The sequence below is a fragment of the Carassius gibelio genome, chromosome A23, assembly GCF_023724105.1.
Source record: "Carassius gibelio isolate Cgi1373 ecotype wild population from Czech Republic chromosome A23, carGib1.2-hapl.c, whole genome shotgun sequence".
In the NCBI taxonomy this organism is placed as follows: Eukaryota; Metazoa; Chordata; class Actinopteri; order Cypriniformes; family Cyprinidae; genus Carassius; species Carassius gibelio.
Window position 1 is genome coordinate 10,268,788 of NC_068393.1, and position 18,791 is coordinate 10,287,578.

The following is an 18,791-nucleotide window of genomic DNA, read 5'->3' on the forward strand; positions in this document are numbered from 1 at the left end:
TTATGTGTTTTGTGTGTGGGTGGGTGGGAGTGTGGTGGCATTGTGTGAAATGCAGACTCTTCACTCTGTATTGTTTGGCCTCTGAAAATGCTTCCACAGCAATCTCTGCAGCAATGGGAATAACTCTCCTGCCTTGTATCACCTCCCCGCTCTTAAAATTTATGTGTATCCCACTATATTTATATATAAATCAATGTATATCGCACCACAGTCTATTTTCAAACAACCAGCAATAAAGACGTCTGTTAAATCAACGTTCCTGTACTTGTGGTAAGCAGCAGTTCAAAGCGCAACGACTGCAAGATCAAGATTAAGATGTGCAGGAAAGAAACTCCATCTCTGACACATTGGCTTCCCTTCGCAACCAAGATTTGTTTCCAACGAAACATTTTCTTAAATCGCACAAAAGAAACACTATTGTGAGTAAAACCCTAAACACTGTGAGCTAACAGACTGAGCTAAAAAGTGCTTGCGAAAACTGCTGAAAATGACTTATGGACATACTGTAGTGGCATTATTTCGGGATCTCGCACCTCTAAGGAGATATCTTCTCCTCCAACTATGTGCCTGCTCAGGAAAACAACTAGAACAGACTATTCTTCTGTTTTCCAGTTTTCATTCCTGACCCTCTGAAGTGTTGAAAAAAAATCAAACAAGTGCAAGAGAGAGAGAGAAAGAGAAAGAGAGAGAGAAAAAAATAAAGAGAAAGAGAGAGAAAAGGAATTCAATGCATTCATCAGGGGGCTGGAGAGAGCATGTAGTTGAATTGTTAAATAAGAGGCTCTTTAGAGGAATCAGAATATGAAAGTGGAGGACAGTGTGAATGAGGGGCACTGGTCATTTGAAAGGATACGTCGAATCGATAGAGTGACTAATGGGTATTCAATATTCGGTATTCAGCTGTTATTGTTGGAAATAATTAGTGGTGCTTGCTGAAGGAAGCATGCCTATTATTGCTTCTTAATGGGACAATTCTCTAACCCTCTGTACTACACTATGATGCATTTATTGGTAGAGACATAAATGAAGCTGTGCCATATCTGACCTGAATATCATCTTTAACTTGGACAAGCAAGTAACCTCTTAGTGACCACTCAGCAGTATTGGAAAGTTACATTGGAAATGTTATAGGTTACAGATTACAACATACCCTAATTAAACTTTAATTAGTAGTATATTTCATTTACTTAATTAATGTAACTGATTACATTTTATTACTTTTTGATTACTTTTCTAGATTTATAATGTTGTCAACTGTTGTCAACCAGGCAGGGTTCACTTTACATTGATGGTCAACGCAACAACCTCAATTTTCAAAAAATTCAGTTTTGTAAAATTCAATTTAATAAAGAATCTGTGATTTGTTAATTCTCTTTGACTTTTATTTCATTTGGAAAAGATTTTGACCAACTTGATGCAATTTGTAAATATAAATGCTTTTTGGTTTTGACAGCTGAAACACACTACAAAAAAAGTTAATACAGAGGTGAAATAAAAGTTAAAAGGTTATGGAATATTCTACTTATACTGTTCTGAAACCATTCACAGTAATCTGGTGAATTGGTGATAGGTGAGGGTGTCATGTTTGGGTAATAAAAGGAGCTCAGTCTCAATCTCAGTCTTTACAAGAAAAGCCGGATAATGTATCATCACTTTGTGCCAAATTTTATGAGAGAAGTGTCAGACAAATCACATTTACTGATGCAAAATCACAAATAATTATTTCACCAACTACCATACATGATATTGTGAAAAGATTCAGGGAATCCAGAGAAATCTCAGTCTGTGTTAGGCAAGGCAGGAAACCTCAATTGAATGTGTGTGAGCCATCATGCTACAGTGTTAAATATAGCCACATGGGCTCAGGAGTACTTCGGACAACCGCTGTCACTTTACACAGTCTGTCGCTGCATCAATAAATTCAACTCGGATCTCTGTTACTCTGGGAGAAAGCTTAACATCAGTTCTACGCAGTGATGCCGCGGGGTTCTCTGTGACTGATCTTATCTCAGATAGACTAAAAGACAGTTGAAATGTGTGCTGTGGTCAGATGAGTCCACATTTCAACTGGTTTCGGAGATGTGGACATTGAGTTCTCAGTCCCAAAGACCAAAAGGACTATCCAGACTTTCATCAGTGACAGATGCAAAAAGCAAACGTCTGTCATTGTATCCCACATAGCAATTTTTTTCTGGCCCAGCTCCGGGCCACACAATCACTTTTCCCTCGGCCCAAGTACCGCAAAGAATGACGGCCCTGAAGTGGCCCAGAACTGGATTAAATACAAGGGTCACACATGGGCCATAACTGGCCCGAATCTCAGCCAGTAAGTCACCCTTAACTGGCCCTGAACTGGGCCAAAACAGGTTTTATTATTGGTACCAATTCTCAGCCATAAGTTAACCATATCAACACCACCCTTTAACCAGAAACCCCAAAACTGAGCCATAACCCAGACTAATCTTACCCAAACCATGTGAACAAAAAAAGGCACAAGAAAATTCAATTCTCAAAAATAGTTCAGACACAAACCAATAACCCTCGGTCCAAGTACCGCAAAGAATGACGGCCCTGAAGTGGCCCAGAACTGGATTAAATACAAGGGTTACACATGGGCCATAACTGGCCCAAATCTCAGCCAGTAAGTCACCCTTAACTGGCCCTGAACTGGGCCAAAACAGGTTTTATTATTGGTACCAATTCTCAGTCATAAGTTAACCATATCAACACCACCCTTTAACCAGAAACCCCAAAACTGAGCCATAACCCAGACTAATCTTACCCAAACCATGTGAACAAATAAGTCACAGAAAAATTCTATATTTTATTCAATTTAAATTTTATTTAACAGTAATACCAGCCAAGAATATATATATATATATTACACCTAGAATTGTGTAACAGTGTGAATGCTATTTTATTTTGTACATTCGAAGTGTAACATCTTATTACAACCCGTAAAAGAGCATATAATTTCAAAATGTTCAAGCTTAGATACTTTAGTAATGCACAAGCCAAAAAAAGAAAAGAAAGGACAGCTAGAGTTGTGCAACTGTGTGAACGCTATATGAGCTACCTAACTAAATGAATCTAAAAGAAATCTAGTACTGAAATTTGAACATTATAATCTAATTTACTCTAAACAAACATAGAGCAAATTAAAAAAATTTACACATCAGAATGTGTGTGTGTGGGAGAAAGTGATCCTATTTGGGCCTCTTTTTTCCTTAAGCGCTCTCTCCTTCCTCCATCTCGATCAGGAGCAAGCTGAAGCCATCTTTGAATGGTTGATTCAATCTCCTGATCGGTGGCATGTTGTGTGAGGCGATTTTTTCTGACAGCAGCTAAAAGACAAAATACTAAATGAATAATACAAAATTAACATACATATAGAAACATTCATCCACCTACTGTACATAAATTTAGGTAACAAATTAAAATAAGGTTGCTTTGGTTACATTTTATACAGAAAATGATTGCTTATGTGGCATAATTGATTGACTAACTGGCTTGTCAGACTTTGACAACAGTATTATAACAAACAAGACCATTTTAGCAAACAAAAACCTTAAAAATATTTATATATGGAAACTGTGGTGTAAACAGTAACCAATGAACCGTTGAAGTACTGATAATGTAACGCATTCAAAGCATAACATCTTATTTTCACCCCCAAAAAATGCATTTAATAATCTTAAACAGTTGTTTACTTATTGCATTGGTCAATTTAAACTTTAAATTATGATACAGTTTTAAAATAACAGTTGTAGAAATTGAAGTACTGGGCATAAAAAAAAAAAAAAAAAAATGTTTTAGACTGTACAATTTTAAATTAATTAGATTTTTTTTAAAAAGTGGTCATGCTCACAACAGACTTACCAAGAACAATGTTTCGTAACTGCAAGCTTTTAAAGCTGATCTTCCCATTAACACCACGCATATTTATATTCTTGGCCAGGGAGTTTGTGATTGTTGCTGTCATTATTCTCCAAACTCCATCTCTGGTGTCTGTCCCACCTTTCATTGCCAACATGCTTATCTGTGAATTAACATTTATTGGTTACACTTTATTTCGATAGTCCACTTTAGACATTCTACTGACTGTAAGTAACTTTGTAACTACATGTCAACTACATATCAACTAAATCTCAGAAATTTGCAACTACATGTCTACTTACTCTCAGAGTAGACTGTTAGGGTAGGTTCAGGCTTAGTATAAGTTTACAATAAGTTGACAAAGAAAGTGTTAGAAGATATTAAGCAGACAGTCTACTAATACTCTACTAACTGCTAGTTGACATGTAGTTGCAAAGTTACTTACTGCTAGTAGAATGTCTAAAGTGGACTATCAAAATAAAGTGTTACCCATTTATTTTATTAATTGTTCAAATAAAATGCCAATTATCCACTAAAGGGATAGTTCAACCAAAAATGTAAATTCTGCCATCATTTCCTCACCTCCACTTGTATGAGTTTCTTTATTCTGTTGAACACAGCAGAATTTGTTTTAAATGTTAACCAGACAGTAGATGGTAACCACTGGCTTCCATATTTTTTATTTTTTAATACCAATGTTACCTTTGTCTGGTTACCAAAATTCCTCAAAATGTCTTCTTTGTGTTCATCAAAAGAAACCAACTCATCCAAGCTTAAGTTTTACATTTTCACAACATACAAAAAAAAAAATTTTTTAGTAAGCCTAAACAAAACATATGTCTTGAATATAACTGACTTACCAATTGCTTTTGAAAGTCAGGAAATTTTCTCAATCGCTCCTCCAAGTTTTGCAGAGACTGAAGATCAGCTACTGGCAGTAGGTTTGCTTCAAGGCCTATGTCTTCTTCACTGACAGATTTTAGACCCTGAACTGTCCTATAGATTATCTTCATTTGGTCCATCATGATCTCTTGATTTGTGAGAATGTTACGCAGGAGGGCTGAAACAAAAGCAAGAAACTGAAATAAACCCATATGGTACACAATATGTAAAAGTAGTACACGATAGTATCACATTTCCCAATAAACAAATACTTACAAGTATCAAGAACAGCTTGATGTCTTAATAGTCCTTGTGGCTGGTGATAAACAATCCCTCTCTGACAACGATCAGGGGAAATGCAGCTTCTTTGCAGTGGGTCAGGGGGGAGAGTGACTTCTTTGAAAAGGGTCAGGGAGAGTATAATCTATCTCAAACAAGTCAGGAGAAATACAGCTTCTCTGAAGCAGGTCAGGGGAAGTGTTGCGTCTTTGTAACGGGTCAGAATTTGCATGGTTTCTTTGAAGCGGGTCAGGGGAAGTGTGGACTTTCTGAAACGGCTCAGCAGTTGTGTGGCTTCTCTGAAGCGGATCAGGGGAATTGCGGCCTCTCTGAACGGAGTCTGAAGTTTTGTGGCCACTTCGAAGTGGATCAGAGGAAGTCTGGACCTTCTGAAATGGCTCAGTAGTTGAACTTTTTCTCGGTCGTGAATCCGGGGAAGCATGGCATCTCTGAAGCAGGTCAGGTGGAGTGCAATCATTGTCAGACAAGTTGGGAGAAGTACAGCTTGTGTGGAATCTCTGAAGCTGGTTAGAAGTGCGGCTTCTCTGAAGCGGGTCAGGGTTAATGCGGCTCCTCTCAAGTGGATCAGCAGTTGCATGGTTTCTTCGAGACTGGTCAGAATGTGTGTGGGTCCTCTTAGGTACATTAGAAGTATGATGACTTTGGGAATTAGGAGGGATATTTGGTAAACTATGTCGGGATTTGAAGAAAGTTAGAACAGATCATTTTAGGCATTTTCACAAGTTAAATTAATCAATTACCTTACTCAAAATAACAACTTATACTGCTTACAATTTTGTTGGCTTAGATTTGGCCAACACAGACTTCTGAGTAGATCCAGTCTTCTGCATCCTTTGGGAGTCAGAAGCAAATGAGTGAAAGATCTTCGGAGCTCTAGGCAGTTCTTCTTTTCTGTTCAGAGAAAGAGAAAGAAGCTATATGTCATGTAAGAAATAAGTAGACAAAAAAAAGAAAATTAATGGAAACTTACCTTTTCTTTGCATTATCTTTTGACTGATCAACACTGATTTTTTCATCCTCATCTTCTCCAGGAAAAAATAGGTTCTTTGGCCTAAAGAATCACTTTGTTACTTACATATCATATACATGCATATCTGCCACATTTTACAATACATTGACTAAATATAATCATAGATTACAAATAAAGACAACTCACATTCTTCTTCGTTTGGGTTTAATTGGGGAATCCTCCCTATCTGTTGCAAGGTCTGTGTGTTCGACAGCTTCAGGTAGTTTTAATCTTGCCTCACTGTAACTGTCTACAAAAGATTACAATAATTATATACATACATACATACATACACACACACATATATATATATATATATATATATATATATATATATATATATATATATATATATATATATATATATATGTATATATGGCCAACGTATCTGAAACATTTCAACACACAATCTATAAAGTAATACTTACTCGATGTAAATATTATTCTGACCCTGTGTGGAGTCCATCCTTCCCCAGGTTGCTCCTTATTTTTTGTGGCTTTTACAACATCCACTTTATTTGGTGGCCACATACATTCATTTTCTTTGACCCAATTGGAAGGCACCACTTCTACTTCATTAGTTTTTTCAAAAATCACAATGTGATACATTGTCTAAACAAAATAAAATTGTAATTTAGTCATTTATATGCCTTTTCAAAATAATCTGTAGGAACACTTTTGAGTGGATAATGTGAGAAGAGAGACTATTTTTGGGAACTGTAATTGCACACAACATGTACCGCAGATACAAAGAAAGCAACAAAATATAAACTGCAGATTTACTGGACCCATAAACAACTGCATGCTACCAAAAAAATGTTTAAGTATAATGTAAATCAATAGCTGCCGTGTGGTTTGTTTAAATGCAGCAAAGGTATCACAACAAACTTGTCATGAAATGGCAGTCTGACATATTTTTGCACACTCTCCACTCTCTGAAAATGTTTCAGTGTCAAAGACAAGTTAGAAACCACAAAGATGTCCAACTCTGTAGAGTCAAAAGGGTATTCAAAGAATGATTCCTTGCATCTGTAGTCCCTACCGACAAAATATTCCACTCCCCTATCAACAATAATATTTTCAACCAAAACAAACTTGTTCTTTATTTTGATGCAGGAATCTCTATTTGTAGTTTTGATAACGGCACCATCCATGGACAACACTTTAAACTGTTTTACTTGTCCTGTGAAAAATTGTGGTACTGGCCCTTCAGTATGTTCCGATTTATAATCTTTGGATGTCTTTGCATTAAGATTACAGTTGGAGCTGGCTTCATCAATTTCAGACAACCTGCGGATCACTTGTGTCAAAGGATTTCGTGGGCCTCTAACCAGTTTTTTAAGATGACCCAAGAAATTCTCATATGGAAAAGATGAAAATAAATCCAAATTACCATGGATTTTTACATCTTCACAAAGATGGACCAAACCATGAAAATTGTAAACTAAAATTTCTTGTCCATAAAGCTGACCAAAATGTTCAACAAAAGACACCAAAAGGGAACTGGCCAGATTGTTCATCTTCAAACAATATTCTGAACTCAGTAATATGTGTACGCCAATTGACAAAAGCATGAAATTGTCATAAATTTGAGACTTTAATACACCCTTCAGTACAACAGGTCCAGTGTACAGCAGGAACTGACGAAATTCTGAGGCCTTCCACCTACTTTTTTCAGCCAGTGTACGTGGTCTTCTAGTGAACTCAGAAGGAATGTAATCCCTCAAAGAAAGTAGTCTCTCTGAAATCAAGGAAGCTTGACTGCTTGACATACGACAACGCAGGGGTCCAGGAGGACCCATCCACAAATCAAGCAGACGCCTCATAACCCCTAAGCATACTAAGTGCATGTAATCATAAGGGAAGCTGGCAACCATGTCAATATTAAGGTCAGCTAAAGGTGAGTGTTCATGGTGGTGTTCTACATCTGTATTTTTTCTAAAGCATTCGTCCGTTCTACGTCTTGCACTTAAATCAGGAAATGTCATTCGATGTCCTATACGGACACCAATTTGGTGACACTTGTCACATCCATGGTATGCACAGTGTGATTTCACTCCTTTCACAAAGGCTCGGGCTGGAGTGTCACATACAACAGAGCAGATGTTCAAAAAGAACCTCTTTCCCTGAAAAACAAACCCACTGCTCAGTGACTTTAATTCACACACCAGATGTTGCAAATACTCTGACAAAGACTTTGGTTTAGTGTTGCCACAAAAAAGACCAATCAACACTGGTTTCTCACTGTACCCCTGCAACATACCAAGAATGGGCCAAAACTGAGTACTACTGCTTTTGAACAGGGGTAGGCCGTCAAAATTCAGCTGTAATTTAAATAAGTGTCTATCTGGGACAATAGACCACACCTTATTCAACAGTCCATAAAACGAGCTTAGTATTCCAAAGTAGTGAAACATTCCACCTGATAGAGTTTCTATTTTGTATGCTGTTTTTGTTTTAAGTAATGTTCGCCCATCTTTTGGCAGAGAAGGATGGTGAACTTGTAAAATGCAGAGCAGGGCTGATAACGCAATCAGGGGAATGCTAAACTCAGTGGCCCAGTCAGCAAGAGAATCCTTCAAGTCATAAATAGTGTCACTGCATGCATCACTATGATCCATTTCCTCCTCATCAGACAGAAACCTATCCTTTGGAATCTGTTCATTCCCACTATCTCTGCTGCTCTGAAACTCCTCCTCAAACCATATAGAAGTTTCATCATTGAAGCTGTCTGCATAATTTATTTCAAACTCTTGCCTGCTACACTCACTATCTATTGTCTGTATTAGTTCATCAACTTTTTTTAATGCCCGTCTTCTCACATTGCTCCTCTCATTGTAACTCCAATTACCATCCATACCAACAGTCTGTCAAGTTTTCTTGCCCATGCACAGTCCTGTAAAAAAATAAAAAATAAAACAAAATTAACATTGAATATGCCTCAACTATTCCAGATTTACCAATATAGGATACTAATGTAGCTCTAAAACTCATTTGTATTAATAATTTTGTTAGATCATGGAAAGTGAGTGCTTTTAGGCCAGTTTGCCATCTTTTTAAATAACTTTAATTTAATTGTTTTTATCAATCAATTTATATCCACATCTAAATATTTTATATTTAATTATTTTAACCATAATTATTACATTCCCTTTAATTTCATAGGACAATACTAGCCACTTGTATAGTTGTTCTCCTGGTTCAGTTTTGCCATAAATGGCCAATTGTTCATTGCATTCCTAGATGTGACCTCTAAACATTACCCAGGTTGAGAACTATTGTTTTAGACAACAACAAAAAAGTTATGTGATCAATTTCATTCCTTCAATGTAGATATTTTAATAGTACAGTATAATTATTTTTCTCTCAATCGCCTACAAATATGGCACACATGGGAATGAGATGACTAGCAATACATGACTAGCAAAAAGAACTAAGCAGGCCTCTGTGATCACAAATAAAAAACTTGGAGCATGTCCTTTTCATGTTAAACAATGATTAATCCAGATTTGATTCCACATGACTGGCTAAAACAAAAGTATCAGATATATAACGTTAGTTAAGTCAAAGATTAGATTTAGATATCATACAATCTGATTTTTCAACCATTGAATCACATTATAAGTCAATTGCGGTTGCTGAATTTGCTTTTCATTTTAACAGCATTAACGTTACATTGTTCCGCACACATGAAGCACCGCGCCTCGGACATTCCGCAGGCCGGTCTATCGCACCCCGTTCGCGTCTCATTTTCAGGGGCAGCTGAATCAGCTACCATATAGGCAAAAGTTCACTTCAATAAAGAAAAAAGTGGCATCCGAGTTTGAAATCAGGTATTAAAAAAAGCGCCAAAAAAAGAGAGTGAACTTCACTTACCTGAACAGCGGTTGTCTGAGACGTCTTCTTCAACTTCAGCGGGAGAAATTAACCGACGCATCACGTGAACCTCATTCACCAACCAGAAAAGCTGCTGTTACCGTGGAGATCGCGCCAAAAAAAAAAACAATAGTTGACTGCAGTTGTTTTAAATAAACTGTTATTTAGAAAAAAAATATAGATATTAAGTTTTTAACATGATTTGGTCGTCCTTAAAATTTAAAAGTATGGAAAACGTAGACTTATTTGTGGATTAGTGTTGTTGTTTTTTTTTTTTATTATTTACACATTTATAAAAACAAATTAAAATAAATAATATAATTAAAAAAAAAACTAAATTATGTTAGGAAAATGGGTTTAATGATTATTAAATTTTGTGAATATTGCTGAAAACTAAATGCTATATCTATTCATTATTAATCTTTTTTTTAAACAATTGGACATATATTTTTTTCACTGTCTCATTTATAATTCAATTAATATAATTATTATTAATTATTAAAATATTTACATCTTTTTCAGAACGGGGAGGGGAGAATAATCTTGCCTTGAAAATATAGGCTAGTAGCAGGCTTATAATTGTCCAGTACACAAATTATGGCCCATAATCGCTACACTAATCTGGGCCAGACACCTCTCATGCACAATCGGCCCAAATGTTGTCTGCCGTCATGCAGTGCCATCATTGCCACACTTGGCCCACAGTGGGCTGACATGATCTGGGCCACACACCTCCCATCCACAATCGGCCCAAATGTTGTCTGCCGTCATGCATGCAGTGCCATCATTGCCACACTTGGCCCACAGTTGGCTGACATGATGCATGCCAGTGCCGGCAACACGCCAGCAGTGCCACGAGGAGGCCACATTTGGGCCAAGTCTGTTTGCTATGTGGGATGAAGCTGCAGCAGAGCAAACAGCATGGGTCACTAGCATGTGTGTGGACATACCATTGACATGGAGGCTTATATTGGAATTGTACAGAGACATGTACTGCCATAAAGATGACGTCTTTCATGGGAAATCCATGGTTATTAGATTAAGACAATACCAGGTCTCATTCTGCATGTGCTAGAACAGCGTGGTTTCGTAGACACAGAGTGAATGTGCATATATCAGTCCAAATCTGTCTCTTATAGAAAGTGTACAACCAGCCATGAATCAGACAACAACGAACACAGACTGTTGAGCAGCTGAAGTTTTGTATTAAGCAAGATTGGATGAATATTTTGCTTGCAAAACTTTTACAACTCGTATCATTTCCCAAATAATTAAGGGCTTTCATTAAAAGGAAAGATCATGTGACACTGTCTCTCTCCAAACCTTTTTGGAGTGTGTTGCAACCATCAAAATCAATATTTGTTAATATTGGATTTATTTTTTCTCTGTACTTTGTTCAATTAAATATAGGTTAAAGAGAACTACCAAATAACATTCTTGATTATCCGGTATTTCACAAAATGTCCCAACTTTGGTCTTGTAATTACTGTCAGACTTTAAAAATCCTTCATCACTTGAATTAAGATTATAATAATTTAATTTTTAAGCACAGCCGCCACAAAATTGACATACTTTGATATCATTCTGAGGTTAAATACAGATTGAAATCATAACAAGAAATAGTCTAATAGCTATGATGCTGTTTTAGATATCAAATATTGGCATAGCAATGACAGGAAACAGTTGCCTCTAACAATGCCTATTGAATAAGCGTGTTCTATTCTGTGTCCTAAACTCATATATTAGGGCAGTCAATGCAATTTAAAAAGAAATCAATTAAATCTGTGTTTGGGTATGTGTGTGTGTGTGTGTGAAAATGTAACCCCGTTTGTAATCGTTAACATTTTCATAAGTAACTAATTTAATTTAATTTTTTTTTCCCTCAGTAACTGCAAATGATTACAATTACATTTATTTTGTAATTAAATTAGGTACTTCCGTTACATGCTACACCTATTGAAGAGTGTTTGAAATATTTGGGATGCTATGTTTTGTAGTTTCAGCCTCAGACAGCTGATGTGTGTTGCACACTAAATTGCTACCATCAATAGCATCTCCAATCCAACCGCCTGGCAGCTTTTGGAAATAATGATACACGTGTCTTCTGAATTTGCAAGGTGCAGCTTTATTGACGTTAAATATTAAAATCATATGTATATAGACATTCGGTGTCAAGTAAACTTGCCACAACAGTATATTTTGCTTTTTTTTCCCCTGAATGAAATGACAGATTTTGAAATGGAAGTGAACAAAGCAGGTTCTGATTGAAGTATTTCTTGAATAAAATTGTGATGCTGACAGTCAAACATCAGTGTTACATATTCTGTAACATCTTTATTTGCACATTTTCTTCCATGTAACTGGGTTTCTCACAGCTGGCACTCACAGATAACCCCAGTGTCAGTTCTATTCTCAACTCAAGCTTTTCAACACAGTCTACAAATAAAACAGAAGACAGAATCAGAGGAAGGCTATTAAAACTCTGCCCTGATCAGCATGAATATGCATATCATAAATGAATATGCAAGTAACCGAGTCAAAGAGAGGTCACACACCTGGGGAGTTTCTCTTCCCTTACTCTCCTGATGTGACATTATTACACTCGTTCTGTAATCGGGAAATGTTTCACTCAAAACTCCCTTACACTGCACAACTCCACCTCTCTACATTTCTTCCCCCAGAGAACAGCCAGCGCTTCTCTCGTTCTCTTGCTCTTTCTCCATTCCTTCCAGAGATTGACAACAGAGATTAGATATATGTCATGCGATGCCACAAGGGAGACACCACAGTTGAAAAAGATATCACAGAGAGAAAATCTGAACAGCACAAAAACAAAACAAGTAGAAAAATAGAGTGGCTTCATGGGGTGAATGTTGATTTATAATACATCTACTGTATGCTGCTCATGTATCAAAGAGTCTTTTTTATTTTGGTGGCTTCGGACACAACGTTGAATATCAACGCTGGCTGACAGAGCAAGGCATCAATTTTCACCATCTGTTGGACATACGTTTTTTTCTACATCAGAAACGGTTTACAGTCAGTCACTGTAACGAAACCTGAAAAAGGCTCTCTAGAATAGATAAATATAATTAACCTGTGGTCATAGCCAATCCAGATGTTCAAAACAGTGGCGCTGCCCAGAACTGTAACAGCCATATGACTGACAGGAGTAATTGCACAGGGGAAAAATAGACATCAGAAAAATTATGCTCTAAATCATAACCTATTTATCAGTCAAGGACAATCAAAGGAAATTCAAATTCAAATTTTAATTGCTTGTAAAAAAAAAAAAAAAAGCCAGTCTACCAGAGACATATTGCTTGATTGATAGATAGACTGAGACAGTTAATAACTCGTTGCTTCTTAAACACACAATCCATCCATGATTTGCCTTTTAAATGAAACTCATCAGTTTCACTGGGACTGGACTGACCCCATGCACCGTGTGCTCAGAAAACAAAACACATCCTGTAAGCTCTGATGACCTGTGGGAATGGATCCATAAAGAACAGGCAACCATGTCCAAGATGTTGAACTTGATTTCAATGCATTTTTAAAGATAGTCTTAGTTGTTGCTAGTAACTTAAACTAGTTAGTTATTATTTAGTAATTTTTGTAATTGCTAACAACACTGTGCTAAATTTCTTTATTTAAAATGTACAGATCTTGCCATATAGTCATGAGGCTCTTTTAAATAATATTTTAATAAACTTTATTATATGTGAAATAAATGCAAAAAAAAAAAAAAAATCTCATACTGTGTGTGTATATACATAATATATATACATACAGTGCATATAGAAAATAATCTCTCCCTTAAAAATAATCAAATTGTGTTGCTTTGCAGCCTGAAATTATTTATCCAGCTGTATTTACTCAGTGTAACTTATGACATCCAAGTGAAAGATAAGACACCAACATGTCAGAAAATAATAACAATAATAATAATAATAATAATAATAATAATAATAATAATAATAATAATAATAAAAACAGAGGTGGAAAAAGCAAAGTCTGTTATTAATTGGAAGGTACAACACAGACCCTGCCTGAATCAGGACGTCGCTTCAAACTGAATGAAAGAGCCAGGATGGAACTGGGCAGAGAGGCGACCAAGAGGCCTACAAAAACTCTGAAGCAGTTACAGAAATGCATGACACTGAGTGGCCATTGTGTGCATGTGACAACAATATCACTGTAATGTGGGAGGTGTGACCATGCAGTAGTAGATCTGAGTGCAGGCTTTATACAACAGAGTGGTCAAAACAGGCAGGGTCAAGCACCAGCAAACAATCAAAAGCCAGAAACAGTCATTGGTCAAAAACAAGGCAAGGCAAGAAGAAACAGGGAAACATGGGAAATAGGGGTGCACAATATATATCGGCCGATGATCAATGCACATCTAGTCAGTAAAGCCATCAGGTGCGTGATTTCACAAAGAGCAGCTGTTACTACACAGAGCCGTTGTTAAGTTGCACAAATCCAAGTTCATTATGGTTAGTTCAGGTGGTTAATGTACTGTTATGGGGGTGTTTCTCTGCAGCAGGGACTGAAGCACTAGTCAGGAAAGAAGGAAAATGGATGGGGCAAAATACCATCAAAATCTAGAAGAAAATCTGTTGCCTTCTGCCAGAAAGTTGTTAATGGGAAGAAGGTTTACGTTCCAACATGACAATGACCTCAAAGCACACAGCAAACCTGAGCACACAGTGGTTGAAAAAGATGAATGTCTTTGCATGGACTAGTCAGAGCCCAAACTTAAACCCCACTGAAATCTGTGGAATGATTTGAAAGCTGCAGTCCACAAACACTCACCATCAGATTGAACTGAACTTGAGCAGAGTGAGCAAATATTGAAAAGTCTAGATGTGCAAAGTTAGTAGAGACAGAAACATATCCCAACAGACTAAAGAAAAAGTGGTTAATCAAAATACTGACACAAGAGGGTGATTTGTAATTTTTTTCTGAAAATGTGTTTTTCGGATATATATATATATATATATATATATATATATATATATATATATATATCTAGACATAAGTACAGTCCCTAAAGCCACTCTCACACACATCTGCTGGCGAAAACTCTCACTCATTGTGATAAGCAGATGGGCATACAAAGGCATTCACATACAGTACAAACAGTGCTCAGCGTAATCTATATTCATCTGCTGTGTTTAGGAAACCTGCGAACACTCGCTTCCTTTCACACACACGGTGTGTGTGTCACTCCATTGTGAGTATTTTTCCAGCATCTGCTGTGAAAAACTGGGTCAGCTCTAACAAGACAGACAGCATCAGGTCTTTAGGAAGGGAATGAGATGGCGAGACTGACAAGTGGATAGAGGCATGGCAGGGGAGAGGAGACAAAAGACAACCTCCTGTCCACTAACCTTTTCCTAATGATGGCCATATCTAATAAGGAATTATTTTATCTATTCCCAGTCCTGGGAAAATTTCACTCTGAGGTGTGGAGTTGAGATAGGCAAGGTGTTTTCTGCCTTAAAATGCTCCTCACACATGCCAGCTGCGGTATAATGCCTTCAGCTCGATGAGAATATCCCCATCAACTCCCTTAATGGCCAAGCGGATACACTCCACTGCCTCACACACCTGCAACACACATATCACATAAAACAGCTGCTCTGTACTTGAGTGCATCTGTGTGTGCGTGTGTCTGGGGTGTTAAAACAGGTCCAACTAAGCCTTTACTTCAGCTTGGCAAAATGTGTTGTTTGAGACAATGGACACTTTTTGTAGCCTAAACAAGTCTCTCAAGTAGTTCTAGTGTCTCACATACAGTACTGAGGGTTGCAAACCACGCTGTAAAATACAGAATTGCTCCAGATCAAACTGTCGAACATTTAAACAGCTATGAGAGTTTTGTATACACTACCGTTCAAAAGTATGAGGTCAGAGTTTTTAATTATTTATTTAAGGCTTACATTCAGCAAGTGTGCATTAAATTTGTCAAAAGTGATAGTAAATACCTTTATAATATTACAAATTAGTTCTATTTCAGAATAAATGTTGTTCTTTTGAACTTTCTAGTCAAAGAATCCTGAAAATATGTTTCAGTTTCCACAAAAATATTAAGCTGCACAAAATCGTTTTTAACAATGTTTAAAACCACACAATATTAAATCAGCATATTAAATGATTTCTGAGGGATCGTGTGACACTGAAGACTGGAGTAATGAGTAATCGCTATCACAGCAATAACTTTTTAAAATTGTTATTTCAAATTGTTATAACTAACAATATTGCTGTTGTTACTGTCTTTTTCTTTTGATCATACGAGAAAACGTTAAAAAAAATACTGACCCCAAGCTTTTGAACAGCAGTATACAGCATATTTGCATAAGTGTCAGTATAAAAAAAAAAGATGCAAAGAAGTTGTATGTCAGTGAGATAAAAATGGAAGTGAAAGCGTCTCATTCAAATATGTGGTGGCTCTTTTAATACGTTTCACTTTTGTTTAGAGTGTGATCAGATCACCTGCCACGTGTGGGCATAAATCAATAATTAATGGATGGATGGATTAATTGGCTGCTGTTATCTTTCATACTTGTGACATTCACTGCAAGGTCTGATCATTCAGTGCAATATGTAGACATTTTTAAGATGTTATCAGACATTTCATCAGTAGGTTTTACTTACCAAATTCTTTTCTCATATTTAGTGGTCAGTAAGTGTTCCTTTCAGACCCTGTGTGAAAGTATGTGTGCACATAAATTGATTTCTGGTTTAAATGTGTTGATCTCTGTAAAATACAAGACGACAAGATTCGTTCACCGTGATCTATTCAATGATCTAGAAGAAATCTAAATAAAATGAGTATTTGATCTCAGCCATTGGAAGCAACGGATCAAGGATCAGCAATATATCCTTAAACTGCAATCTCAGACACCACATGCTTCACATAACAACTGATCTAGGGACGACTGTTGAGTTGTCTTGCTTTGTAGATGTAGTTCAAGCTCTCTGCAGCTGATTCAGGCTCTTCCAGCTCTGGTTTATGTGAGCGGCGTGCATTGATCTCTCCTTGAGTCAGAATTTCCAATAACTGAATCTTCTCAGTTGCTTTATGACTGCTAGAGTAGTGCTAGATGTTACACATTTGACTAGTGATATCCAAATATAGTGTAGATGAGCTAAGTCCACAGAGGTGTTGCTGAAAATACATTTGAGATCAGGTCACGTGTATTTTATCTGAGACAACAGAAACCTCACTCAGACAACAAACAGACCGATAAAGAACTGCACAGATGTCCTAATGTTACACGATACTGTGTAAATACAAACACACACACACACATACGCATTCACAAATCAGACTAGTGAATATGAACTCTAAAACTGTGATTCCCAACCATGATTGCCATGATTTCGGAAGTTAATTTAAGAAAAGGACTTGTCAAGATTGTCAAGTGTCAATATTTACAAGGACCATGGACAATCTTTCTTCACAAACAGGAAATGCTCTGTTCGATTTTTACCCATCATGTCTCAGTCAGTCAAAGCATAGAAACCAATATCTCAGTAGAAGCAGTTATAAAGAATCTATATTTGTCATTGACATTTATGCATTGAGCAGCCGCTTTTATCCATAGCTTTTATCATTTCCATTCAGGTTACATGTTATCAGTTCCCTGGATTTCAAACACATAACTCTACTATACGAACTACAGAAATATAGTAATACGAACCAGAAACCACATTTTAAATATAGAGTTTAAAGTAATAATATACTAAATTAATTGTACAATTTACAAAGTAAAAAATAATAATAATAAATAAATAATAATAATCACTGTATACTTGAATATGCATATATATTATTTTAAATTCAGGGGGAATCTGCATATGGATTTAAACGTGCTGTATAAATGCAGCACCTATGGTAGCAGAACCTAGACTTACTACAGCATAAGCATAAGTTATCCAAAATATTTAATACAAAAATTTCCGAGAGGCAGAAGATGTTCAGAACTGATGCTGGGATATCTGCAGAGATTTATGAGGACTTCTTCAGGCTCAGATTTTGTATACCTGGTCAAGTCCTTGCTTACACATCAACCCATGCAAATATCCGCACACACAGCATTCCAGTTATAACTGTTCACAATAATACATCATATTTAGAGAATTCAAGTGGGAGAGAAAGAGACCGAAAGACAGAAAGAGAGTGAGAGAGAAGGAAAGAAATGTAAAAGGAATTTGTTGTAGTGAGTGATGGCAGGAAATGCTATATCCTCTCCCAAACAATCACTGAGACACACAGTCTTCGCTGGACATGTTAATAATTCAGCACTTAACTACCAGTAAAACACACACACGTTGAAGTGAATCACTTCCTCTGTCCCTGCTCTGGAATAAAGAAAAGCAACATCTGACAAAGGAAAAGCATTCATCAGATATATTCTTTCCGCAGGGTGATTACAGTAATGCCTAAAGAGCTCAAATGTCATTAGCAAAACAAACCTGCTCTGTCCCTCAAGTTCCCATCTGGTTTCTCTCATGAACACGCTAAGTGCCCATTTCAGGCCGGAGAAGTACAAAAGCCATAAAGCACAAATAAATTTGGCTCTGTTTCCCTATTACAGCTGACTGCGTCATCCCAAAGAGCATATGATGCTCACCGCGATCTCCAAACCAGCCATGGCACTTTTGATAACTTCTCCAAGAACAGAGAAAACAATTGGAAACCCTCCACAGAAAGCCTAAAACAAAAGGATGAAGGTAAACAGGCAATGCAAAACTGAGTTATGCTCTTCCCCAGAGAAAAACAGCCTGGAAGTTGTCTGTACTGTCTGTACTTAACCAATAATGAACCTGTAGGGTT

At 36.8% G+C, this 18,791-nt stretch overlaps 2 protein-coding genes across 3 annotated transcripts in view; both read right to left on the bottom strand.

Moving 5' to 3' along the window:
• LOC127944889 (XK-related protein 7-like) overlaps window positions 1–18,791 on the bottom strand; it is a 71,752-nt gene that overhangs the window by 51,286 nt on the left and 1,675 nt on the right. The window lies entirely within an intron of this gene.
• On the bottom strand, window positions 2,177–10,199 carry si:dkey-242h9.3 (uncharacterized). Of its 2 annotated transcripts, XM_052541294.1 has the most exons (10): window positions 9,944–10,199; window positions 8,928–8,963; window positions 6,496–6,679; window positions 6,215–6,317; window positions 6,029–6,109; window positions 5,830–5,949; window positions 5,035–5,727; window positions 4,737–4,936; window positions 3,880–4,039; window positions 2,177–3,344 (listed from the first exon to the last, which is right to left on the bottom strand). In XM_052541294.1, the coding sequence occupies exons 3-7, from the start codon at window positions 6,674–6,676 to the stop codon at window positions 5,136–5,138; spliced, it is 1,077 nt and encodes a 358-aa protein (XP_052397254.1). In that variant the 5' UTR covers window positions 6,677–6,679; window positions 8,928–8,963; window positions 9,944–10,199; the 3' UTR covers window positions 2,177–3,344; window positions 3,880–4,039; window positions 4,737–4,936; window positions 5,035–5,135. The 2 variants fall into 2 exon arrangements, with proteins under 2 accessions (XP_052397254.1, XP_052397253.1); XM_052541293.1 differs by having other exon boundaries at window positions 6,496–8,963.

Coding starts and splice junctions, on each gene's coding strand:
- si:dkey-242h9.3 (XM_052541293.1), bottom strand. CDS start 8,925: ATGGATGGTAATTGGAGTTACAATGAGAGGAGCAATGTGAGAAGACGG.